At 34.2% G+C, this 25,489-nt stretch overlaps 4 protein-coding genes across 11 annotated transcripts; 2 read left to right on the plus strand and 2 right to left on the minus strand.

Annotated features, from left to right (window-relative positions):
• Nucleotides 1–302: 302 nt before the first annotated feature.
• Nucleotides 303–5,565, plus strand: LOC142987237 (lipase 3-like). Of its 7 annotated transcripts, none has more exons than XM_076135863.1 (6): nucleotides 303–324; nucleotides 1,732–1,891; nucleotides 2,644–2,842; nucleotides 3,152–3,513; nucleotides 3,802–3,960; nucleotides 4,619–5,565. In XM_076135863.1, exons 2-6 carry the CDS (start codon nucleotides 1,766–1,768, stop codon nucleotides 4,997–4,999), a joined length of 1,227 nt encoding a protein of 408 aa, XP_075991978.1. In that variant the 5' UTR covers nucleotides 303–324; nucleotides 1,732–1,765; the 3' UTR covers nucleotides 5,000–5,565. The 7 variants fall into 7 exon arrangements, with proteins under 7 accessions (XP_075991978.1, XP_075991976.1, XP_075991980.1 ...); XM_076135861.1 differs by lacking the exon at nucleotides 303–324 and adding an exon at nucleotides 387–958; XM_076135865.1 differs by lacking the exon at nucleotides 303–324 and adding an exon at nucleotides 387–958 and having other exon boundaries at nucleotides 1,852–1,891; nucleotides 4,619–5,564.
• Nucleotides 4,985–7,884, minus strand: LOC142987236 (uncharacterized). Its single transcript, XM_076135860.1, has 7 exons — nucleotides 7,545–7,884; nucleotides 7,296–7,418; nucleotides 6,332–7,195; nucleotides 6,101–6,221; nucleotides 5,779–5,939; nucleotides 5,190–5,224; nucleotides 4,985–5,091 (listed from the first exon to the last, which is right to left on the minus strand). The coding sequence occupies exons 1-6, from the start codon at nucleotides 7,770–7,772 to the stop codon at nucleotides 5,198–5,200; spliced, it is 1,524 nt and encodes a 507-aa protein (XP_075991975.1). The 5' UTR covers nucleotides 7,773–7,884; the 3' UTR covers nucleotides 4,985–5,091; nucleotides 5,190–5,197.
• Nucleotides 7,885–8,256: 372 nt separating this feature from the next.
• Nucleotides 8,257–19,315, plus strand: LOC142987239 (uncharacterized). 2 transcript variants are annotated; one of them, XM_076135868.1, is made up of 20 exons: nucleotides 8,257–8,789; nucleotides 8,994–9,035; nucleotides 9,157–9,189; nucleotides 9,488–9,511; nucleotides 9,708–9,737; nucleotides 10,161–10,239; nucleotides 10,401–10,486; nucleotides 10,567–10,686; nucleotides 10,765–11,640; nucleotides 12,312–12,501; nucleotides 12,617–14,127; nucleotides 14,208–14,336; nucleotides 14,405–14,603; nucleotides 14,680–17,438; nucleotides 17,543–17,803; nucleotides 17,970–18,117; nucleotides 18,193–18,210; nucleotides 18,335–18,503; nucleotides 18,625–18,742; nucleotides 18,832–19,315. In XM_076135868.1, the coding sequence occupies exons 1-20, from the start codon at nucleotides 8,442–8,444 to the stop codon at nucleotides 18,943–18,945; spliced, it is 7,254 nt and encodes a 2,417-aa protein (XP_075991983.1). In that variant the 5' UTR covers nucleotides 8,257–8,441; the 3' UTR covers nucleotides 18,946–19,315. The 2 variants fall into 2 exon arrangements, with proteins under 2 accessions (XP_075991983.1, XP_075991984.1); XM_076135869.1 differs by lacking the exon at nucleotides 18,193–18,210.
• A 1,143-nt stretch (nucleotides 19,316–20,458) lies between these two features.
• LOC142987240 (integrin beta-PS-like) lies at nucleotides 20,459–24,826 on the minus strand. Its single transcript, XM_076135871.1, has 8 exons — nucleotides 24,613–24,826; nucleotides 24,027–24,460; nucleotides 23,262–23,760; nucleotides 22,785–23,122; nucleotides 22,442–22,552; nucleotides 21,865–22,060; nucleotides 21,258–21,639; nucleotides 20,459–21,084 (listed from the first exon to the last, which is right to left on the minus strand). The coding sequence occupies exons 1-8, from the start codon at nucleotides 24,739–24,741 to the stop codon at nucleotides 20,876–20,878; spliced, it is 2,298 nt and encodes a 765-aa protein (XP_075991986.1). The 5' UTR covers nucleotides 24,742–24,826; the 3' UTR covers nucleotides 20,459–20,875.
• Between the last annotated feature and the right edge of the window lie 663 nt (nucleotides 24,827–25,489).

The following is a 25,489-nucleotide window of genomic DNA, read 5'->3' on the forward strand; positions in this document are numbered from 1 at the left end:
AAAAACGCACAGACAAGATGACAAGCTGTGGATGTTGCCATTTATTTTATTATTTTCAATTGGAAATCCATTGTAACTCTCAGCACGAACGTAAAAATATAAGTTAATACTATAATGTTATTTTACTATGTATTGTGTCCAAAAATAAGCTGAAATAATAAGGTATACGGGAAAATTAACAAAACCTGTAAATTTTAAAATATATTTATCTATCAATAAATCGTCTCAAAAGCCTGAGGTCAATATTCAATCAAGCACCTCTGTGAATTATTTATCAGTTACCCTCACTAACCATTTCAGCGTTTACATTACGGAATGAACTAGGTATAATAAAAATCCTTTATCTCGACAGTAATAGTAAAAAAAAATAACAAAGAAATCATGAGGTGTGGCCTAAATCTTAATTGTAAATAAAAAAGGGGGTCGAGTTAACCGTGAGGTTGTGCGCTGTCGCATTCTCGAAAGTGAATAATCCTGTTACGGTTGTGATGTAGGGTGTATTTGAGCTTCAATATACTATTAAGAATAAGGGACCCTTTCGGGTTAAAGTACATCGGGCCGACCGCCAAATTAGACCAGCTCGGCGGCAACTGGCTTCCCACGAGGCGACTGACCCCCCGAAAGTATGTGCGAAGATATTCTATTTGTTGAATATTTTAGGAAAACTTTGCTTGCGCGATTTAGGATTCCGTTGTACTCGTCTCCCCACCCCTGACGAGCATAATTAGTAAAGAGAAAAATGTAGGTAGTTAATTATTGATCATTCATAGGTTTTGAGTAAAGTACCTACCTAAGTACACTGTGCTTTACCTAGCAGTAACTTTTTGGCGCCATTAATTAATAACTTTGCAGATTTGTTACAATTTGTATATTATAGTTAAGTACGACGTGACTAACTATTTAGATTTACTTATGTTTTGGTTCATATCTTGGAACTTATTTATATTATTTATAATAGGTAAGCAGTAAATTACTTTTATACGAGTTCAGGTGCAATGTCGTAAACAAGTATTTTTATCTAACCTTGATCATTATTCTATCAGCCATTGTTAGTTTCGAAATTAAACTGGTGATAATGAATTACTAGCTAGGTAGGTACCTATTTAGTGTTAATCACTAACTAATCTAAATGTAAATATTATTACGATAATATCAATATTATCGATGAACCACATATTCTGCATATCATATATGTTATTTTCATTATTTTAACAGTTGTTTACAAAACTATGGTTTCGTGCAAATAATTGTATTTTATTTATTTTAAAAACCTTATGGCCGACGAGATTCTTCTTTTTTAAAGACATGACTTGACATAAGCCAATAGCCATTTAATGTAAAAAAAAGTTTAGCCTAACCTAATTTTGGCGGCAAATTTAGAAAATAAATTAATAACGTAACGTTAGAAGGAAAACAATCTAATTTAATATATTAACAAACAAACTTATAGATATTACTTAAAATCAAACAAACAAATCCAAGAAGTAGTTACAAAATAAATATCCTTACTTTAATCCTAAACCTAAACAATACTACAAGCAAGGACCACTTCAAATCTAAGGAAATAGTTAAGTAGGTCACCAAACATTATGTCAATATCCGTGCATCGCCCTGAAAATGGGCTTATCGTGGCTAATCAAATAATCTACCTCTTGTGAAACTATTGTTTTATTTAGTTAACAATCTATTAAATACTTGTATATGTTTTTCACTTGATATAAAATAATTTAGTCCTAGTGTTCGCTCGTCAAATAAGTTCGACAACATGTTGTGTTCGGCGGTAATAACGTTCCTCATAATTTTGGCAATATTTTCACAATTTATTGATGCACTGGATCTCTCGGGGTTCAGGACAAGCTTAGATATTCTAGAAGATGCTCGGTTGGATACAGTGAGTGATCTTTTTCTATTTTTATTCAAATCTATACTAATATTATAAAGCTGAAGAGTTTGTTTGTTTGTTTGTTTGTTTGTTTGAACGCGCTAATCTCAGGAACTACTGGTCCGATTTGAAAAATTCTTTCAGTGTTAGATAGCCCATTTATCGAGGAAGGTTATAGGCTATATATCATCACGCTACAACCAAAAGGAGCGGAGTAGCAACGAAAAATGTTACAAAAACGGGGAAAAACTTCACCCGTTCTCTCTTATGTGACGCAAGCGAAGTTGCGCGGGTCAGCTAGTTTTACATAAAATATCACATTTAACGGTATATGATATTTAATTTTGTCTTACCAACTACCTATTGTTTAAGTTTGCGTTAACACTGTACTTTTCTTATGTAGAAATCTAGTATCTACTAAAGTAAATAAGCGCTATTTGTAATAAAAATTAACAGTATAATTTTTGTATTTTTCCTTAAAATACCGGTCTTGTATTTGTTTGCTTGAAATTTTTGCGGGAACTTTCACGATGTTTTAAACTTTATGCATATTTTTGAACTACGCCTAAGTATAAAACTCCATACATATCTACATATTATACAACATCACGCTTGATATACCCGAAGGTGTGGGCACTAAACAAACCCGCGTTTCATCAGTAACTATGTTAAATCTATATAAAAGGTGAGGAACCTATTTATATTTACCGGACACTTTACCAAACTTCGTAAATAACAGAGTTCTAATCTTTTTCCCACAGTTCTCTTTAATAAAAAAATACGGATATCCATGTGAGATTCATCGCGTGGTCACTGAAGATGAGTACGTACTGGAGATGCACCGAGTGCCGCATGGGAGGAACAATTCAGAGGCAGAACCGAGAGGGGTGGTGTTCCTTCTCCACGGTCTTTTGTCTTCCTCCGCAGAGTGGGTGCTCATGACTCCTGGCAAGGGACTTGGTAAGAAAACTTAATTTCTAACCTTCTTGGTCGTGATTTATTATGAGTAAAAATAAAAACATTGAAATCTTAATAAATGCAAATGCAATGTTATCTGACCAGTTTTTTGGCGGTGTCCAACTTCTCTGTATGTTTATTAAATCGGTGTAGGAGACCAATACCTAATCCTCTACTTTAGCTTTAAAAAAGACTACCTTTAAGCCGATTCCCTATTACCTAAGCTACTAGTTTAATAAAAAGATCTCGATATCTACTCAGTTCTAGACAGAGTGAAGGTTAAAAATTAAAATCATCAACTTATTGTTCTAGCTTATGGCCTGGCAGATGCTGGCTACGACGTCTGGATGGGTAACGCCAGAGGCAACACATACTCTCGGAATCACGTATCACTAAATCCATCTTCAACAGCTTTCTGGAAATTCAGCTGGCACGAAATAGGCTATTATGATGTCCCAGCGATGATCGACTACGTTCTCAATGAGACTGGGGTCCCAAAGATACAGTACATTGGCTTCTCTCAAGGAACTACCGCGTTTTGGGTCATGATGTCAACTAGACCGGAGTATAATGAGAAAATTGTTGCTATGCAGGCAATGGCCCCTGTCGCTTATTTTGGAAATGCAAGGAGTCCGCTGATTAAAGCTATAGCGCCGTTCACAAATTCGCTAGAAGTAAGTCATCGCCTTTCATTTACTTGATAATGATAGTGCATGAAAAAAAAAACGTTTTGCCACAATATCTATATGCTTCGTTCGCGTTCCCGCTTACATCTCATATTTCAGTCCTTAAGCCTTATCTAAAGCAAAAATTCAACAAAAACTGCAAAGTTGCTCAGTATGACTGTAACAGACAAACAGACTTTCCTATTTATAAACTAAAGTTTAATGCACAAATCAAGTGAATAGTGAAAGTCTTCTTGGCGCCTTTCACGAACATAATAGCATTTATTTTACTTTCAGACAATCTCCAAAATATTAGGAGTGACAGAAATCCTGCCGAACGGTCTGATCAACGACCTGGCGGGACAGAAGCTATGTATAGAGGAAGCTATCACCCAAGTGTTGTGTACTAACCTACTATTCCTCATCTGTGGGTTTGATGCTGAACAACTGAATACAGTAAGGCTTTGAAATTTAAATATCTTTGATTACTTAAGCAAATTGTAACTAAGTTCTTGTATTTAGAAAGCTAGTATTGTTGTTAATTTATCAGTGATATTTTCGTATTTTTGTCTTTAGACGATGTTCAACTTGTGGAAAAAGGTCTCCCCTATTTATTGCTCCTCAATCTAGAGTCATAACTATCTATTGTAAAAATAGCTCTCACGCAAATTATCTTATAACCAAATGTAGTATTGCCATAATAATATTAAGTTCCAAGAATATATTAACAGGTTCCCTGTCCCATGAATCATATGTGATTCATGGGACATATATTGTAACAAGGATTGTACGTTCATGAATCACATATGATCAAATTTAGAGCCAACTTAATGCCCCTTTTTTTAAATGGACGTAGCAGGTTAATGCACATTTTTAGTATTGGGACGTATGGAGTACATCCTCTTGATTAGCAAATCAAATAAAACCACAGTGATTTTCAAATTATTTTAACAATTTACTACAAAAAAAGAGTGGGACATATACGATAAAAAAAAGTGGATTGTATGGGGACAGGGAACCTGTTAATACAATAATCCGTCAAGTCATTTTAGGGGAGTTCGACCACCGGCGAAGTAAGAGGCGACAATTTGAAATAATTTCTCCTCTTTTTCAGACAATGCTACCCGTCGTTTTAGGCCACACTCCAGCGGGAGCATCGGCGAAACAATTCATACATTACGGCCAGCTGTACAAATCTGGCAAATTCGTACAATTTGACTACGGCTTGATTGGCAACAAACGTCGGTACGGAACCTATAAGCCTCCATCATACGACTTAACAGCAGTCAAGACGCCTGTATTTCTTCATTATGCAGAAAACGATTGGTTATCAACACCCAAAGATGTAAAAAAATTAGCTGAAGCAATGCCTGCAGCCGTCGGTATATACCGAGTCCCACTTCCCACCTTCAATCATTTAGATTTCGTATTCGCTATAAATGCTACAGAATTAATATACAACCGTTTGATAAAGATCATGTCACAATTTAATTAAGACAGACGTAACATAGCACGTAATTTACTATACAACACGTTTACAAATATTTTTTACGCGATACTTTTCACTTCCCCTGGTTTGAAGGATGTCTGAAAATAAAATATTTGCTATTATTTATCTAATTTATTTGAAGTAACAAACTGTTCCGTACCTTTATCTTTGCATAATATAATATATCTTTACTTACAAGCAAACTTATGTTTCTTGAACCAGCCTAACGTCCTGTAACAAAGAAATATATTTATGTATTTTATGAACAATTAATATAACCTTAGTCTTAATTATATAAACAGTTTTCGATAAGCTATCTTCTGTGTATGTAATTTGCTTGGTAACGGAAAATGTTTTTAACATAATAGCCCTTCGTATAACACCTATGTATGTATAAACCTCTTTGTATGATTATATTGATAAAATTTCAGATGAGGTTTCAGTGAGAAAGACTGATAGAGTTGAGATTCCAGATAAAGAATAGTCAGTCTTGTTCAGTTTTTCAAAATGGTGATGTAATAAAGTTATTTTTACTTCTATATTAAATTTATCTCGCTCCACCTAATACCCGTAATTTATTTAGCTAAGGTATAGTTAATGAAGCTAGGTAAAGGTAAGGGGTTATTCCCTGAGTACCCCAATCCCCGAGGCCCCCATCCCGGAGAGCCCCATATTATTTTTAAAATAGGTTGTTAAGATAAAAATAAATCGGGGCTCTCCGGGACGGGGGCCTGGGGAATCGGGGTACCCAGGGAGTAACTCAAGGTAAGTAATTGTCTACTTACGTAGCTAGAGTCGGAACTTCCCACTGTAGTGCAGGAAGGCTCCGATTTACTAACATTCACTGTGTGAAAACTGGCGTTGATATCAATCTTCTTGGGGTAACATTTTTTTTGACTGGCTAGACTGATTTCACGACTCACGATGGCACCAAACTTATTATGCACTGAAAGAAAAGGCATGAAATATAGGTATTATATACTTTTCTGTACCGAAATAATAGAGCTACAGATAAAGCATTTGGTGACGTCAATTTGGTGGAGAATATTTGAAGAGAAAAATAATAAAAACTAGGAAAGCATTAGGCACTGTGACTTGTCAACTTACCTTTCGCCAATAAAACTAAAGGATCTTCTTTCTTGCAGTGATTTTTATTCAAATTCAAATCATTTGCAACCGGCATATTTGTCTTGTGAAGAACTTGTAATAGAGACACATGTTTGTAGGTCTAGAAAAAGAGACAGAAAATTGTAAATAAAATATGACGTGTACCTACTTAGTAAGTAAAATCTCTTATAATAAATATAAAATCTGACCAATATGCTTAAGTTTCAGTACCTCGTTTTTACAGTTTTTCATCGTAATTATCATTTCGGAATCAACAGATTTGGCATTTACATCAATCTTTTCATCACTAACACAGTCTTCAAATGGTTTGGGTATAGATGCCCCGACATCACTGTGGCCCGTACCTATAGTACAAGTGTTATTCTCCATGCACTCTTTCCACCACGAGTTTTTATACAGATTTTGCAATTCAATTCGCAAAGAACCATTTTCCTTCTGTAACTTTTTTATTTCTTGTTCTTGCGTTTTGTATTTCTTTTGTAAAATATCAAATTTGACTCTGTAACCACTCATCTCATCTTTTAAGTCAGTACAATCGCATGAAATGTCGACTGTTTTCAGTTTTGCTAAGGTGTGTCGACTACTAAGTCTCCGACTGTATGATGACACCGACGGTGGTGTTTTAAACTTTCTGTGATGTGTGTGCGTGTGTAGCGTTGAACTCGACAAACCATGGGTATCTGTCATTTTACAAGATCTTGAGCAGGACGAAGTTTTTGATTTATGATTATCAATGTTCCGGCAACAGTTTTCTATTCCACAAGGATTTATATTGCGTGGCGCGGGTCCCTTGTGCACTTTCGCATTTTCTCTTCCTTTCCAATGACGAGTGGCGCGACAAAGTAGTGGTGATATGTTTTTCACAAATAGCGCTTGATTTATCATATCTGACTGCCACACTCTCGCCACAGAGCGGACACTGTCCGTGTAACAACTCTCAGATCTCTCCAATTGTTCACTTTTTGTTAAGTTTATGTTAAATAGTTTTTCAACTATTATTTTCCAAAACATCTTTACACTTTTCAAGGCCTCCAAGCATCTTTCGCAGGGCCAGTGGCTAGTTTCAAATTCTTCCTGAAATGTTAACAATAAATTACATACTCAAATATTGAAATGGTTGATAATAAAATAGACTGCCTGCAGAAATTTATTTCACAAATAATTAAATACTTACATCTTCGAAGTATTTGTCGAAATTTTCTTCGTTTCTGAAACAATCTTTCATGGCATGGCATGAAGTGCAAATACTATCAAGCACGACTTTCGATTTGCATTGCGGATGACAGCGCGGGGTAGTCTAAAAAAACAATATTAACTAAAACTATTTGGTTCTAAGAGTATTCAGGTTATATTCATAATGATCAAACAGAGCATAAAATATGAGGGGTAGATAAGACATTGGGAGCAACGAGAATGCCCTTACCTTGCCTTTACTGCCACACGTCATTTTCTTTAATATATCTACTAACGCGCCAGCAGGTAAGATACAAATGGGCATATCACACTTCATCCATTCCTTTAGATAGCGGTTCCTCTGCGTTATGTCATGACTCCATGCTCTCAAATCGTGACAAGACTCATAAGACTTGATTTTCCCCTCGTTTCGTGGCAACAAATCTAACTTGTGTAAATAGAAGTTATTATAATTCATTGAATTTAATACACTCCTAGATTTAATTATGTTGCCCCCGCGGTTGGTGTACAATTAAACATTTTTCAATGGTAGACAAACATACAATTTTGAGATCCAAATCTTATTTGACGACAATTTCTGCCATGTTTTGTAACAGTCAATCACTGTTTGGTTTTAAAGTTGTTGCTGCAAAGAAGTCTAGATTTTTTGAAGTATGGATACCTAAAAAAATGTGTACTGTGCACTGCTTTGGGTTAATCTTTTGAATTATCTTAAAAAATGCAAGGCGAAATCATAGAAGGATATCACAAAAAAAATTAAAATTACTTACAATTTAATCCGAGTTGTGAACACATGTCATATTTTAAGTGGGAAATAAATCAAAACGAGACTCACCAGAAAAAGTATTCTTAAATCATTACTGGCATATGTACAGAAAAAAAGATTTCAAATATGACATTCTATTTCATGTCACCATTCCGCCTAGATTTCATTTGACATTTTCAAAATATTTGATATTTTCGTTATACACATTTCGCCGTAAGTTATAAAGAATACAAAATATATAAATCGTATCGTTATGCGTAACATGGATGGCGGAGAGAAGTAGCATATATTCAGATTCATGTATATGTTTAGAAAAATATTATTATTTTATCCTAAGTAGACTGATTAGTTGGCATCACAATGTCTTTCATAACAAAACGGGAGCGTGTGTTCAACGAGTACGACCTGTTCGAGTTACCGGCGAGGAACGAAGGGAAGTTGAAGGCTTACGCTTCGTGCACGGACGCCAGAGCCTGGTCCCACTTTTGTTCGGATAAAAGCGAGCACTTAGTGGAGATAATAAAGAGGAACAATGAGACAGTCCGCCCGAAGTACTTGCCAACAAACGTAATCGTGGACACACTAATGGTTGCGAAGAATGCAGAGATCGCTCGCCTGAAGCGTCGGATTGAGGAGTTTGAGCAAATGTTGGCTGTTTACGACCAGCTTGAGCTTACTTGCGATCAGAAATGCGAAATCGCTAACGCTGTAAGTATAAGACGATATATTAGTTGCTAAGACGAACTTGATCATTTTCACTAAGTAAAATTTCTGCCAGGCCTGAATGAATCCGTTAGTAATATTTTACATCTTGAACAAAAATCTTTACGTAAAATCGTATGACTAACACAATTTTTTTACCAAGTCCTGTTAATTACATATTGCATTAGTTACATTGTTAATTTGTTACAGCATGCAGCAATTAAAGCAGCCAACAAGGAACTTGATGATTTGGTAAGGAGAAACAAATCAGCTTATGGTTATACCTAGATAAAAAAGTTGTTGTTTCAAAGAGGGAGGTTTCAAGGGTTTTACGAATTCATAATGACAATACATGGATCATCTATTGTTTCAGTGCCTGGATTTGGATTTGTCCTGTTTCACCGAGGTAATCTATTGTTCATTCTGCTATACACCTACATAAAATACTAATTAAGTATATTCGTGTTACGGGAACATTGCAAATGATCTCATAAAACTGAATTAATTTAGCCATTCGTCGGTTTGTTAAAAAATAAGTTTTCTTTAAACTTTTCCAAAAATAATACATTAGAATTGACAGTAGGTTTCAAATTTGGCTAGGCCCTGTATCTTAGGCATAAGTACAAAACAATATTGACAAAAAAGCAAATTACTTTTAAGCCACAGCCTTATTAATTATACTTAACTCTTGTATTGTTTTCCAGGCTATTGACTCTGAAGCATTCGAGGTTAGTTTAACATTGTTGCTCCTTTACATACAAACATGCCATTAGAGCGCTGTCTCATTAGGACGCCATTGCGGCGTCGCTGGCTATGTATCCAAGCAGTTAGAATAGGGGAAGAAACATATTGATTTATATTACTACAAATCCATACAAATTTGTGATGTATTTAATTCATTACAGATTCATATTTCCTTTTCAGACGGGTAAATCCAGAGGCGATGGCGATGAGGTATTTTTCCTGTATATTGGTTTATTTTAAATTAATTATGATCTCATGTATATTTTTGTATGCACATTTTAGTTATATTTTAAATTCATTCAGCCAGTTTTTGTTATTGATTTCTTGAATAGTAGGTAAACAAAAGATATTTTTTCAAACATGACTCTGATACATAATTTTTCAGGTACCCCAAACTTATGACTTGGATGAGAAGGTTATTTTGTTTGTATTTTATTATTTTTTATAAATATTATTCTGATGTTTAATTTTTTTAATATGAATATCCCACAAAATCTGTGATAGAAATGATACGATAAAATGTAGAATTTTTAAATACAAAATTAGTAACAGAACCATTACGTTTTTCCACTCTCCAATCTTTTCAAATTACCAACTTATTACGTTTATTATTAAAGGAATGTAACATTTTAGCAAGAAGAAGAAATATCACCAAAAACAGAGAGTAAATCCGTCCAAATGGGAGCCTCGTGCACATGTGATGTGGGGACATGTAAGGAAAATATTTACAATTGTTTATACACTGTACTTTCAGCCGTGTAGCTATTTATGAGGTTTCTAGGATGGTTTAAACAGAACGCTAATGAATAATTGACATGAATAAAATAAGACTAAGATAAATAAAATAAGCTGATAAAATCAATGATGTTTCAGACGTAAAGGACCCAAGAATTGACGAAATGCAAGACGCTATCATCAGCAAAGATGCAAAACTAAATGCAATGAAAAATACTATTGCAGTGAGTTGCTCAAACTTTCGTGAAAATACTTTACTGTAAGAGAATAAATATTACATTTTATTAAGATATGTTTTCCTTAGGTTATGGAGAACGATGTCTGCGAACCTTATTGCATTTATGCGCACATTTACACTGCATTGGAAAAAATATTCGGTATACTTTGTCAAAACGAAAAATATAAGCAGTATTTGAACTTACTGGTATGTCAATTATCCTTTTTCTATGTCTAGAGTTGAAGACAATGTATAACTGTTTTATTTACATACTTTTTGTTTTAGACTGCTGGGAAAGATACTCGTTGCATAGATATAAAGGGAAAAATTCTTTACAAACTGAAAGTTCTGGAAAAATTCTGCGTTGCCCTTATAGCCCCTTGTAACCGAGAATTCTCTCAGATCATATCTACCCCTACTTTTGACTGCGCTTGTTATCGAAGCGAAATTACTAAATGTGTCGAGACAAATTTCGCGATGACATCAGCGGAAGCAGCGCGACCAAATATCGACAACAAAAGAGCTCACCTTGTAGCCGACATCATACAAAATGAGGAAATGAAAGAAATTCTTAGTAAAGAAAGTTTTTCTGTTAGGTATCAATCTGATTTATACGATGACACGTACGTTTCACAAGATTACAATCTTGAATCGGAAAATTTGGAAAGATTAAAAAAGCTCCAAGAAAATTATGATGATTTGATGACTTGCTATGAAGCATTGAAGCATGAGAAGGAATGCCTTGAAGTGAGATGCCATAAATACGAGGATCTGGAAAAAGAGTTTGAAGCTCTAAAATTACAAGTCAAAGAATACAATTCACTTTGGAATGAAAAAGAGCATTATCGGAAGCGCTCCGCTGACCTTGATTCATTGAAAGAGCAGTATTACATGTTATCTGATGAAACTGCTAGCTTAGAGACAAAACTAAAAGCTGAAGCAGAGATCAATCACATAAAATGTAAAACTATCGACGATCTGAGGAATGAAAATGTTCTTATGGAGAAGAAATTGAACGAATCTTTAATATCTTTTGAAAAAGAGAAGAATTGTTTATTATGTAAATTGAAGGAAGCTGATTGCAGAGTTATGTGTCAAGGACAACAAATCAAAAGCTTATCTATACAAATTGATAGGCTCCTGGAACAAGATCAACAGACAGTGAGTATAATTTTGAGACCTTAAGAAATATTTTATGATCGTAAGAAATATTCTTATGGTCGAAGGTGGTAAAAAAGATAAAAGGTGGATTAAATAAGAATAAATACTGTGGGTATGCGTTTTTGGGCATTTGTTTTAATTCTATTCCAGGTATAATCGTTTTTGAAGATGCTGCGTGATGGTAGCTCGTGGTGCCATTGATATTTAATAAAAAACTTTGTTTTGTATTTTTTTCTACAAACGTTTGTAGGATCTTTAAAGATCACCATTTTAGTGGCAAAATTATAGAAACGCTAATTCGCAGAAACAAGCAGATATTTTATAACATTAAACTTAGAAGATGAACTACTGAAATTGATAACAAGGATGTGTGAAGTTTTACAAGAAATCATTTATTTACAGGGAAATAATACATTACTAAAAAAAATATTATTCAGAGTACATTGTACAGATTACTGTGTCTTTAATAAAAAACTTGAAAAGTTATTCATCTTACCTTATTTGTATTTTATAAAGTTATATGATTATTTTTAAGTATTTTTAATATATATGCAAACAGACCACACAATTTTTCGTTTAATTTATTCTACAGTTCTGGCTTTAAAAAATAAGTAACTAGATCACAAGGAACATATTAAATGTATTTATTTTTTAATCATTATATATTTCAGCTTGTGTCACGCGAGACCGAGAACACTTCTCTAGCTCTTATTGATGAAGTGGAGTCTTATAAAGATCAGATAAAAAACTTAAAGGAACTGCTATTTTGCAATGACGAAGAGAAGCAACATCTGCAACAGCAATATCAGGATCAGCTCAAATTGATCAACGAACTTAGAATGGAAGTAGATGATTGGAAAAGTGAGTTCAAATTTAACATTTATTTATAATAATAAATAAATAAATATAATTGGACATCTCACATTTGCATATTATATTTAAATATACCATTAATTTTTGTCTATAATAATTACAGGTGCATATGAAAAAACTTTACAACGAAATGATTATTTAGAAAAATATGCAGAAAGTTTGATAGAAGAAAACAGAGCTGTATCTCATGACGCGGACAGTAAATCTCAAGCAATTGAAAATTTAATGAAAGCCATGATAACGAATTCTCAACAAATTGATAATTTAATATCTGAAACTGAAAGAAGAAAAAGTGAGAATAAAGAACTGCATGAACAAATCGATAAATTACGAAGTAGTTTTGACAACAGTGTTGCGTCTTTAGAGAATGAGAAACTGCAAGCATTAAAATCCCTTCAGTTAGCTAGAAAAGAAAGTCAAGAGTTGTTAGAAAAAGTTAAAGATTACGATGAAATAATACATGCTAAGGCTGATGTATCTAAATCTTTAGAAATAGAACTGGAAGATAAAAACGCTCTTCAGGATTTATTAATAAACGCAGAACAGGAAAATAAAAATCTCAAAATGACGTTGGCTCATCGCGAAAACAATAACTCCATTTTATTACAGGAAAATCAAAAATTGCAGGAAGATAACAAACTGGCTGCAATAAGCATAACGAATTTACAGAACGAAAATGAAATTTACAAAAAATCTATAGAAATGACACAAAGAGAAAGTGGTGAACTTAAAATGAAATTACTTCAGTTCGACAATTTGGTGTTACAGTTACAACAACTACAAGAATCTCACGAAAAACTCATTGATGATAAAAATAAACTTGAGAGGGAATTGCTTGAAAAAAATCACGAACTTGACAAAGCAATACATTGCGTACAATTAACTAAACGAGAAAGTGACGCATTACTGGACAAATTACATGAATCTGAAAGCGCTAAAGATGAATTGCTCAACCTTAGCGAGGCATATCAAAAACTAGCTAATGAAAAACATAGTGCACAAAAGGAATTATTAGAAAGAAAAAACGACATGGATAACTTGCTGCATTCATTGAATAATATGAAACTTCAAAATGAGCACTTATTACAAAAATGTAGGGAAATGGATGACTTAGAACGCAAGCTACATGATTGTAAATCATTGTACAATGACTTACTATCAGAGAAAAAATCTTTGCAGGATGAATTTAATAACAAAAAAGAGGAATATAATAACTTGTATAATCTTTTGGAGCGTAAGATAGAAGAGAACCGGGAACTAAAGAACCAGATCATATCTTTGGAAGCTAATCAAACGACTGCAAACAACAGTATCAAAGCTTTACAGGACGATAAATTGACGACTCAAGCGTCATTAAATGTTATAAAGAAAGAAAGTGCTGAACTTATTGATAAAATTAAACATTATGAATCATTAGAAACAGAATATGATCAATTAAAAAGAGCACATAACCAAATGAAACTTGAAAAAGATAAATTACAAAGTGAACTAGACGCGCAACTAGCAGACCTAAGAAGAATCGAAAAAGAAAATTCTGATTTAAGCCGTCATAGTCAACATTTAATCAGCCACACGCAAGATTTAGAAAATGCTTTAGTAAGCTCGAGAACTGAGGTAACGTTTATTAATTTGAAAAAAACACTTTCATGCGTTATTGTTATATTTGTTAGATTCGTTACAATATTTGATTACAGCTTATAAAACAATCTACCTCTCAAGGGAATTCCTATAAGAATATTTTAATGGAAATTGAAGAAATGAGACGGGAAAAACTGAAAAATCAGAAAAAGATTCGAGATCTACTTGATAAACTGGATGAATCTGTAAGTTTTAAAACAGGTATAGAACAAAATGATATGAAACTCAGGTGCTTATTTCTTATTTGTTGTAGGAAAATATTATATCTAATCTTAGTGAAGATGTATTAGCTCGAGATGATAGAATAGTTATATTGGAGAATTACATAAACGAATTGGAAGACGAAGTGAGAAAGCTTCACTTGAATTTAGACGAAGTGGTAGACACCGGTGAACAAATGAGAGACTTCAATTTCCAGAAAATAGACACCATTAAAAACATTGAGGCTCATCGTAAGTGTTCAATCTTTATTATTGATACAATCTTATTATAAATACAATTATTATTAATACGCGTTTTCTGTCTTAGACTCCAAAGCAACACACAACATGAAAATGGAGTTGGCTAAGCTTCAGAACCAAAATGCGATTTTGGAAGAACAATTATCAGTTACCAAAATAAAATCAAATGAATCATCCCGAGACAACAATAGATATATATCTCAATTAGTTACTTTGCAAAACGAACGTGAAATTATAGTCACCGATATCAAACAATTAGAACTAAAAAGCGTGGGCGACAGCGCTTTAGCTCCAAATAACTGTGATGTTGAAGACGTTTTACTATCACTGGATCGAATAAGAAAAGCAATGGATGCAAGAAACTTTAAAAGCACATCACTAGAACAAACGATATTGAAGGTACAAACATCATCTCAATTACTTCTGAGCAAGGCTGATGAAGCAAAACGATTAGTTGAAAAAGAAAAGCAAAAAATTATAAATGAAAAAGAAGACGCTGTAAAAGACAAACAAAATATGGAAAAGCAACTATTAGACCTAAAAGAAAAATTGGAAAAGCAAATAGCTAATGATAAAATAGTTATTAAGGATTTAGAGGCAACTATTTTAAATCAGAAATTAATAATAGATCAAATTAACCAATCGACTCAAGATTATATTTCAAAACTGAAAGAAGAACTCAAAACTCTACAGGGTCTTTACCAAAATTCATTAACTAAAATCCGTGAGCTGCAAGAAAAATTACAAGCTGCGACTGAAGATAAGAATAATCAGATGAATATGCTAGAAAAAATAAAACGCGACCTAAACGCAAAATCGGAGGAAGTTAATGCATTGCAAACAGAATTTGAGACTTTAAAAAATAAACCTATTCTTAATACTGAAACACAAACTACAATAATCAGCTCCAAATTAAATAATAACATGGAGACTCAAACAAAAATTCAAACCATTTGTCTAGACAGGGAAACTCAAACTGATGAAGATCTGATATTTAATAAACAAGCACAAATACGACATGATGATCCTAATGTAATAATAAAAGAGAAAAAAGATAAAAAAGAGAAAGAATTTGAAGATATAAAGACACAAGATTTCAGTAAATTACAACAATACAAACCACATAGCATATCGCAAGCTAAACAAAAGGAACGACTTAACGAAATACAAATAATGACTGCAAATGTTGAACCATCTTTCGATTATGTAAGAAACAGTTACATGAATTACAAAATAAAGTGTCTTAGTACAGGAAAAATGGAACATTTTTCCATAACTTCTTTTAGTGACGATGAGACAAATGATGACAATTTGGCTAGTAACACACCTGAAACAGCTCAGGATAGTGAAGAATTATATTCTAATAATAGAACTCCTGACCCTAATCTTATTGACATTTACAATAGGCGATCGATACAGACAAGTTCTTCAAAAGCAAATTACGGCTCAGCCAATACGATTAATGATAAACAAAGCACCAGAAAATCAAGTGCCGTTGTTGCATTTGCTACAGTTGACAGTAACATGAATAGTAAGAATAAAGATATCAAACCTGTCGCCAAATCCTCGTCACAAAAAATTCCAGAAAAGGATTTGTTTGTTATTTATAAAGACAGTCAAAGCAGTTATAACAATAAAGATCAAGAAAGGGGAACATGGTCAGAAACTGGAGAACTTACAGGCCCATCTAAAAAGCAAAGAAATATTGACAACAAAAAGCATACTCAACCAGATGCATATTATCCTGAAGAAGAAGATGAGAAGGATGAAGACGATAGCGTAAAACATAAACTGAAGATAAAAATGCCAAGAGTTGAAAATGAGAGCACTTCTTTGGTTACCACCTCTGAGGGTGATAAGAAATCGAGTGATTCTTTTGTTGATGCTGTTTATTCGCTACCTAAACACTTTTCCGGGTCGGATTCTAAGATTAATATACACGATAGTGCCAGGGATATCAAGGGGAGTACTCCTTCGCTTCCAACGATGTCTAAAGAAGAAACTGTGTTTCTCGATGACGATTTTAAGCAAAAGGATGTACAACGTAAAATTTTACGAACACAACAACCTTCACTTGATGTTACACCGGCACGAAAACATGAAAAACCACAGAAACATACGAAACCACCTACTGACGTGCCTCAAGAATCTCACCATAAGCTAGCAAGAGTAGGGGCTAACGTTTTGCTTCTTAAAACTGATAAGACGCTTAAAATAAGCAAGGAACCTGTCAAACAAAAGTCTCGAGACTTTGGACTTGAATACATATTAGACACTGTAAATGGTGAAGTTGACCCAGAGAAAAACAAAAAATACTCTAAAGATGTACGATCGTCCAGAAGCGAGGAGATGTTTACTGATAAAGAGCAACTTGACTCGAATCACTCCAGATTGTATGATGGTAAAATGTCTTCTACTGAATTCAAAGCTACTCCGAGAAAGTCTGGTGACAAACATAAAAAATCTTTTACTGAACGCAGTATTACAGTTAAACTAGATTCAAATTCAGATTATGAAAACACTATCAACTCTTTAACTAAAGCGTTGGAAAACATTGAAAAAGATTATAAGAAAAAGATAGAGGCCATAAAAATGCAATATGATAGTAATATAAAGAATATAATCAACGAACACAATCAAGGAGTGAAAAGTATACAAGGTTTACACGAAGAAACGATGCAAGATATTATAAAAATGCATGAGAATGAAGTGGAAAACTTGAGATCGATGAGTATTGAAGCGATGAGGAAAGCCGAGAAACTAGAAAAAGAGAACCGAGTATTAAAAACTAAAGTATATGACCGTGGAACCACATGCTTCGATGAGGTACGATTTTTAAACATTCAAATTATCAGCTAATGTTTCGATGATTGCTTTGCAGTGTGATTTAGTTTTGTATTAAATAACGTATAAGTACTTTGGTTTTCAAGGAACCTATAAAAATTGGGCCACCTGAAGTAAAGAAGCGTAGGAGATGTCGCGGTGAAAGAATTTTAACAAAGACGACGGTAGAAGCTTTCAATGTGAAGCCCAAAATGCGTTCTCACGGGCCTTGCACCTGCTCCCTCGATGTAAACGTCTCGGACACTATACGTAACATATTTGAACAAGTTGATGTGGAACAAAGGAAAATGGCTGAACACACGTATATCAAATACATTGCTAATAAAATGCTGAATGGAACAATCGAGGTTTGCGCTAAATATTATTGTAGTCATCGGAAGATCGTCCGTTCTAAATCTCACTTAATTCTTTCTTCATTTGTTTATTACTCTTTTACTAGTTTGACACCTACGAATAAAGATTCACGCCAAACTTCTCCCATCCTTACAATGATTTACATTATAATTTGGTTAGATTTTAGACGCCCAAGAGTTATCGTTTCTTCATCTGAAAGTATGCCGAATCTGGAAATCAAAGTTATGCAAAGAGGAGGCATTACAAAAAAGGATAGACTCGTTGGAAACCGAACTGTTGAACAAACAACGAAATACACAACAACACAGTAAGATAGTTTATTAGCACTTTTTTTTTAGAAAGTAGTTTCATTCAAAGACTGTCAACAAATCTTTCTTTCCAGATCTGCGAGCAGTGACACGTAATATTTTTTTCTAATTTATTCGTATTAAATGTCAAATAAATACGACCAACCTTGAAATAATTAGACTTACAAAATATTGCGTTACTTTTATACATTTTTAATTCGGTATATTTTTGTAAAGTTGCGGAACTAGACCGCAAAGTGGCTGAAGAGAGACGGCGGCTGCAAGAAGTGCGTGACGCGGTGTGTCGCTCCACACCACGGTGTTCTCCCGCACGAGCCGTGGTTGGAACAAATTCTGTAGCTTCGCAGCCTCCCACTGATAGTGCAGAGAAAGACTTCCTTTCTGCGTAAGTGTTTTTAATGGCATTGATACGACATAAGACATAGAATCGCATTGTCATAACACGTTAAGATTTCGATTCTCTAATATAGATTCGTTTTAAGTAATGAATACCTGTGTATTGTTAGGTGTGGTTGCAACACTGATGACTTCAATTTGGAGGTGGAAGCCAGAGGGTCAGCGGGTGACCTTTTGTTGTGTGGGCAACGTCCACGACTGACGCCTGTCCGGAAAGATATCAACAGGGTTCGGATTTTACCATTTTTGTAACGCTTTTGACTGGAGTTCCACTAGGGATATAAGGTACTTTGCTAACGTACATTTGATTGTTACAGGCCGTTGCCGCAAGACTGGATATGGATGAACGTCGGGAGAGGAAGTTGTACAACGACGAGCCTCCCACCAGGCTGCGTCGTTCACATGATCGACAAATGCGCAACAAGAAATAATTTCTCCTGAGCGTTCTATCTACAGAATTTGACACTCTGTTCGCTGGCGTAGCGCTGAATGACACATTCTGTAGACAAAAGACTGGAGCATTCTATTCCTTCGAAGGGATCCATCCCTCCAGGGAGCCCCGTCACAATGTATTTATACGATACCAAATAAATTTTATATTAATGTAGATGTTGTTATGAATGTGTAAAATTATAATTGACGTACACGGCGTCGGTGTGTGCATGTTTTGTAACAAAATTTACGAAAGATTTTTGTAACTTATTTTTTATTTATTTATACATGTAATTTATATATTTATTACAATTTGCATACGGCTTATATGGTACAAATTTGAAGTATTAAAAGGTTAAAATAATAAAATCTTATTTTATTCTGTTATCATATCTACTTTAAACCCTAAATCACATGTATTTTTGTGAAAAAATAAGCCTCTCTTCAAAATATGATAATGATAAAATAAATTGAAATCTACATTTGTATCAAATCACAAAATTAAATCAATTAGTAGTTTTCTAGTGAGAGCATAACCGATGTAGAGTAGGTAATGACTGCTAACATGCTATGATGGAAGTGACTATGAATGTGTGGCATTTCAACGAGGATGCTAATATATTTTTATTTCCTTGTGTATTACATAGAGTATTCTACTATAATATCTCTGTTCATCCTAGATGTATATAAATTACTCTGTGCCCGTTATACGCGAAGACAGAACGTAAGTTACATACATAAAATACGCCGACCGGAAAACGCCACATGATTAGAACCTTAAAGAAAGTTTGTGAGGATACAAACTTTCTTTAAACTTTTTAAGGTTATAGGGTAACTAATAAATGCTTGTCTGTCCGTTAAATATCAAGTATTAGTGGTGAGTCTTTGGCTACAAACAAAGTAGGGTAGCAGTGCAGTTCTAACAGCTTTTGAGAGTATCTCAATAGATTTTTTTTTATCCATTGGTCATTACATTGCGTTGCTTGAAATCTAATGATTGGTGTCTACTGAGCAGTTGTAGCCATAGCTTAATTTTGTTTACAACAGTTATTTTGAATTATATTTCCTTGATACAGTTAGGTACTGGTAATTTAGTAATGACATATTTTCCTGTACATGATACTAACAATAATGTTCGTATCTATGTACCATTGTTATTTATTAAACCGAGGCACATACCTACTGAAAACAATAGTGATTTTCCTTAACGATTAATTGGCACCAGTAATCTGTGCAATGAACAAATTGGATCATTGCAACAATATTATAGAATAATGCTACTCTGATAAGTTTTAATTGTTTCAAAAATCATATTTTTTGGTACTATGCACGACCTACTATGCATTAACTTTGCAAGATGCCGACAGTTGTCAACAAAATAATCTGTCACTGTGATATTTGTAGCATATATTATTATATCAATACTAACATATTGCAAAACTGGTCCAGCCTAATAATTTACCTAATAATCATAATTTACATTACCTCCAAAAGGAATAAATAAAACCACAATTTACAAATAATCGTAATCATTTATTTAGGACTGGATCACAAACTGTGTTAATCACATCTTAATTACGAGCGAAGCCAACCTTTATACTCTTTCCTTAACTTCATTATTACTATATAATACATTCATACATAATATAACGCGTTTTTTCCATAGGGGTAGGCAGAGACCAAAGAACGCTACTTGGTACGATCCTTAAAAACTTCCCTTGCCTCATTCACATCCATACATCTTGTCATACAGGACCGCTGGTTACGAGTGCTACGCATCTGAACTTTTTCAACACATCGCCGTTGTGATTTGTGTATGTCTTTCTAGGGCACCCTCGCCCAGCGTTTCCATTTACATCCGCACATAATACTAGATGAATAAGTGCATAAACCTAATTTCCTATCAATAATAATTTTAAGATTGTAATATTATTTATGTTCAAATGTCGGATTAGTAAAGTTGACTGCCGGAGGGTCGTACAGCGGATTTGTAGAAGATACGTCGTATCCGGCGGCTTTGGCGTCGTTAGCGAATTTCTCATATTCCCGTTTATCAAATTTGTCTACTAGAATCTTCCAAATGATCAGAGTTAATATTCCAACTAATAATACTGTTCCTACAGCAGCGCCCACGGCAACTGAAAATAAAATACAAGTTATAGTAATTCAATCCTTTTCATACCTGCAATTACTACGATAAGATATAGTAATTATGGAACTGCTGATTAAAATATCAACTAAATTGACCTAAAATTATTGACAGTAGGTTATAGAGAACACTAATTTGAAGCAAAAATGTATAGGTACTTACTGAAAATATTAGCTTTCGGCGGCAACTCAAGTTCATTCTGTATCGAGAGTTCCAAAATAGTACCAGCGTTGTTGTACTGGTATTTAAATACTATGTAACTATCATTGTCCAAACGTTTTCTGCACCATTTAGCGGATTGTAGGGCATTGAACTCGGTTTTGTTCATAAACGTCACGATAGTGTCTGACGCCTTGTATTTTTCATCGCAGACGGCCTTCGTATTCATAAAGTTACAGTAGACGTAGTCCTCTAAGTCCTTGCAACGTTTTTCAGCGCAATCGTCGCAAGCGTCGCAGTAGATGCCGGAATATGTTTCGTTTTTCCCTGGCAGTGGTTTACAGTGACATTTACCGCATTTGCAATCACCGTTACCTGAGCACAGCTAGAAAAAAAAATGTCTACACGTAAGATATGCAAAAATGTTGTAATTATTTTTTATTTATACATACATCAGCTTACTGCTATGTATTTACCTAAATATTGAAAATATTACATATTTAGGGTACAAATTATGTTATGGCAATCATATCAATTATTAAATTATAAATTATTATTGCTGTAATTAGTAGATACATATAGAGGTTTTGGTAAGATATTTAGGACTTACTTGTTTAGAATGAGGCGCGTAGCATGTTTTAGGGCTAAGAGTGCAGCTACAATCATTACCGTCCCATCCTGAATCGCACTCGCATTGGTTTCTTATACACGAGCCTCGGTTATTGCAGTTCTTGGGACAAGCGTTCACATCATATTGACAGTATTCACCAGAGGACCCTGGCTGGCAAGTTTCACATTTTCCACACCTACAAAAAAATAAAAATGTATACCGAGGAAAAACGAGATCTTAGAGAACTTAAAGACTTTAACCTGGCAAAAACCGTGAGTTAAACAAGTGAATACGTTTTACTATAGTTTTTACTAAACTTTACATACCTATTAATCCTTTTCCGGATATTATATATACCTATATACTTTCGGTTACAAGAGAGCTACTTGTCAGTAAAAAAAGAACAACAAACAACAATTCGGTTTATATTGTAATTACTTGTAATGTTGCTAACACAACGTGCAATCAGTTTTATAAGGGAGAGAAGATATATTTTACTGAATAGTTGATTACTTGATTAATTGTTAAACAACCCTTCAGGATCTGTTACTAAATAAAACGCACACAATCTACTTACACGCAGGATCCCTTTCCACTGCACAATTTCTCTTGGCTGTGCATCCTACAATTTTCCACACCTACATTAATGTTGCTCGATGTACTGTTACAGCGGCAATCTATTCCGTACCTTAAACAAATAGTCACCATAAATCTTCGATTCATTGTTCAGCCGTTTTCTTTACTTTATATTTATGGTACTTTACAAAGTTTAATAATTTTTATAGCATCAACAATGCACGGCTTGATTCTTGTCTGAATATTACTCGTGGAGGTTAGTCAATCTATTTTTGAATAACAACAATCATATCACATTAGCTTAGGATAAACAACATGCAAAGAGAAAGGGTTCTTCTTCATACCTGTCTGGATTACATTTACAAATGCCACATTGCAGAGCACCGCCGTTATGACAGGCAGGGCTTACAGCAGTGTTGTTCTTCTCACAATCACATTCACAGTCTATGTCTATAGAAATACTAAGGTAGTCCGGGATCCCCACTTTACTTATTTTCAAGTCATATTTCCTGGAGCCGTCGTCAGGACAACGTTTAATTTTAAGTTCCGCGCCAATATCAACTTGACGAGCTTCGGGAAAACTTTCACAGTTCTTTTTTGGTGTACTCTCGCAGTTCTGATCTAAAGTTAATTCTATAAAATCTGGTAAATTGTAACTTAATTGCACAGAGTTTTCGGTTTCCTGAAAATGAAAAAATGCTTAACTCCACAAATTTCTTATACATTTAGGCATATTCCTTATAAAATGCATGCTAGTTCCAACAAGGAATTGTCTGGAGTCGTAGGCATAAAGCTAGAGGTACCGAATTACTATTACTTACCCTATAAGCTTTTTTGATGATATCCAAAGCGGAAGTTCCATCGTCTAGATCAGCATGTTTGGCACCAACAATTTGATTGGCTAGGGCCTTGTAAACAGGAACCACATTGTTTGTAACGGCAAAAATAACAATAAAATGTCCTTCCCTAGCGATTTTGTTTATTTGACTCACGGAAGGATAGTCGTACGTTAGAGACAATGTTTCGTTATACATTTCGTTATCTAAATGACACTGCATGTCGTTGGGCTTGATGGCGCCTAGAGCCTTACCGTCTCCAGCACTGTGATAAGTGGAGTCAGTACACAAGACAATAATGCGTCTAGCTTCGGGTCTCCATCCCACTTCCTTCGTACATGCCATAGCTTGCATCAGTGCATCTAAGCCAGCTTCCGGATCGTCGTAGTTAGCACCAAACTGCATACTATTTATTTTTCTTTCAAACGTTTGCCAATCAGTGGATAATTTCATATCGTTTTTAAAAGAATAAGATAAATGCGGACTGAAACAACATGTGTATCAAATTAAATGGATGTTGAATAAAATGTAATTTTGACCTAGATATAAAGAAACGAGGGCGACTTGCTGAATTATTTGTTTAGTCAATTATTACATAAATCGTACGAAGAAAAAAGGTTGTTATCGATATAAGCACATAGAAGCTCTTAAAATTATGTATTGTATTTGTATCGTTCTATACCATCAAAAGTAAGTATTATTATTATGCAGCAACTTTATAGAACAGAAGTAAATACTCAAATATATAACCTGTTGGTTTTCCATTTATCGACATAAGGAAATCCTGGTTTTTCTACGAAACTTCCAATGCCCAACCGTACATTGTTAGTGTACGTTGTCAGTTCTGCGTATATTTGTTTCGCTTGGCTCTTCAATTCTTCCTTTTTCTTCCTCATTGTGTCTGAAATGTCCATCACATAATAGACATCTAGGGGAAAGTCTTGCGCTGGGTGATAAGACATCGTGAACTTATTGGTGAAGCCGGGTCGGGCTTTGATGTTTATTTTTTGCGGTTTGAACTGAACTTGGACTGTGGCATCGTCGATAGTAATAGTCTGATTAAATGATTTGTTCATAATGATATCTGTTTTCGGCGTTGGATACTTGATAAATTTCTTGTCACACCAGGCTGGGTTCAAAGCGCTATGAGGCATACACCTCCTACTGTTGTCCGCCATTTTGTCCTAAAACGTATAAATATGAGTCAGACTAGTTTCCTGCGTGAAATATATTAGTCATATAACTTTAGTAGATTTTCTGTCAGAGGAATGATTTTAATATCGGATACGTTAATGCTATTAATATATAAAAAATGCTTATAATATAAGGTACTTACTTGGGCACACCATGCACATTTGTGGGAGCTGATACATTCACCACATTTAGAACGATTGATACAGTCGTTGGGCTCACACAAAACATAACAAACCCCGAAAACTAATAACAAAAATATTCGAAAATTCATTTTTATTATATTTTTTTAAAACTTTGTCTACAGTGACAACTGAACGCAGCTGTAACATCGACTGGGTGACTGACGGTAAATACAAATCATTATAATTATAAATCGTATTACTCATCAAGTTCCATATAAATATTAAGTCATGAATACAAGAGAGGTATTCAATGACATATATACTCACTTAAGTTCCGGGTTTTACTGATCATTGCACCGCTAAGACTCAATATATATTGAGTCTATATAGTAATATATTTTTATATAGTATGTTAGAGTATGTCTGTATGCATAATTATATAGTGTTTCCATGTAGTGTTATATAGCTGTTACTTAATTACTCTTAAGTCTAACCCTTTTCATATTCTAAGAGAGGACTCTGAACTATAGTCCAGCAATTTGGCATAGAGCCTCGTATACAAGGTTCGCGGCTGGCGGGGGTACACAAAAATACAGAATTTAGAACATTAATGCCCCGCAGGTTTATGCATTATTAGGTAATCTGTTCGTAAAGTCTACTTCATTTTGGAAATACATGAATTATTTATTGGAATCCTGATAAATCGTGCGTAACAAGGCTCTCTACTAAATTGTGCATATCAGTTGTAACAAATAGACGAACTTTTGAATTAATAACTTAAGTAGCCCTGAAAAATATTCTAAAATTCACTTTAATGTATTTATATTTTTTAAATCTTTGTCTACAGTGGTAAGTGTACGTAGTGTAACATCGGCTGGGTGGCTACCGGTAAGTATA

The sequence above is a fragment of the Anticarsia gemmatalis genome, chromosome 3, assembly GCF_050436995.1.
Source record: "Anticarsia gemmatalis isolate Benzon Research Colony breed Stoneville strain chromosome 3, ilAntGemm2 primary, whole genome shotgun sequence".
NCBI classification, from domain to species: Eukaryota; Metazoa; Arthropoda; class Insecta; order Lepidoptera; family Erebidae; genus Anticarsia; species Anticarsia gemmatalis.

Excerpts from the sequence above, each read along its gene's own strand:
- LOC142987236 (XM_076135860.1), bottom strand. The coding sequence starts at position 7,772 with ATGAATTATAATAACTTCTATTTACACAAGTTAGATTTGTTGCCACGA. Across the intron at positions 6,222-6,331 it reads TGAAAAACTGTAAAAACGAG|ACCTACAAACATGTGTCTCT; the intron begins GTACTGAAACTT and ends CTCTTTTTCTAG. Across the intron at positions 5,940-6,100 it reads TTTAGTTTTATTGGCGAAAG|TGCATAATAAGTTTGGTGCC; the intron begins GTAAGTTGACAA and ends CTTTTCTTTCAG.
- LOC142987239 (XM_076135868.1), top strand. The coding sequence starts at position 8,442 with ATGTCTTTCATAACAAAACGGGAGCGTGTGTTCAACGAGTACGACCTG. Across the intron at positions 9,738-10,160 it reads CCAGAGGCGATGGCGATGAG|CAAGAAGAAGAAATATCACC; the intron begins GTATTTTTCCTG and ends GTAACATTTTAG. Across the intron at positions 14,604-14,679 it reads TAAAAACATTGAGGCTCATC|ACTCCAAAGCAACACACAAC; the intron begins GTAAGTGTTCAA and ends TTTCTGTCTTAG.
- LOC142987240 (XM_076135871.1), bottom strand. The coding sequence starts at position 24,741 with ATGAATTTTCGAATATTTTTGTTATTAGTTTTCGGGGTTTGTTATGTT. Across the intron at positions 21,640-21,864 it reads ACGCGCCTCATTCTAAACAA|CTGTGCTCAGGTAACGGTGA; the intron begins GTAAGTCCTAAA and ends TTTTTTTTCTAG. Across the intron at positions 21,085-21,257 it reads GCCGAAAGCTAATATTTTCA|TTGCCGTGGGCGCTGCTGTA; the intron begins GTAAGTACCTAT and ends TTTTATTTTCAG.
- LOC142987237 (XM_076135863.1), top strand. The coding sequence starts at position 1,766 with ATGTTGTGTTCGGCGGTAATAACGTTCCTCATAATTTTGGCAATATTT. Across the intron at positions 2,843-3,151 it reads GACTCCTGGCAAGGGACTTG|CTTATGGCCTGGCAGATGCT; the intron begins GTAAGAAAACTT and ends TTATTGTTCTAG. Across the intron at positions 3,961-4,618 it reads ATGCTGAACAACTGAATACA|ACAATGCTACCCGTCGTTTT; the intron begins GTAAGGCTTTGA and ends CCTCTTTTTCAG.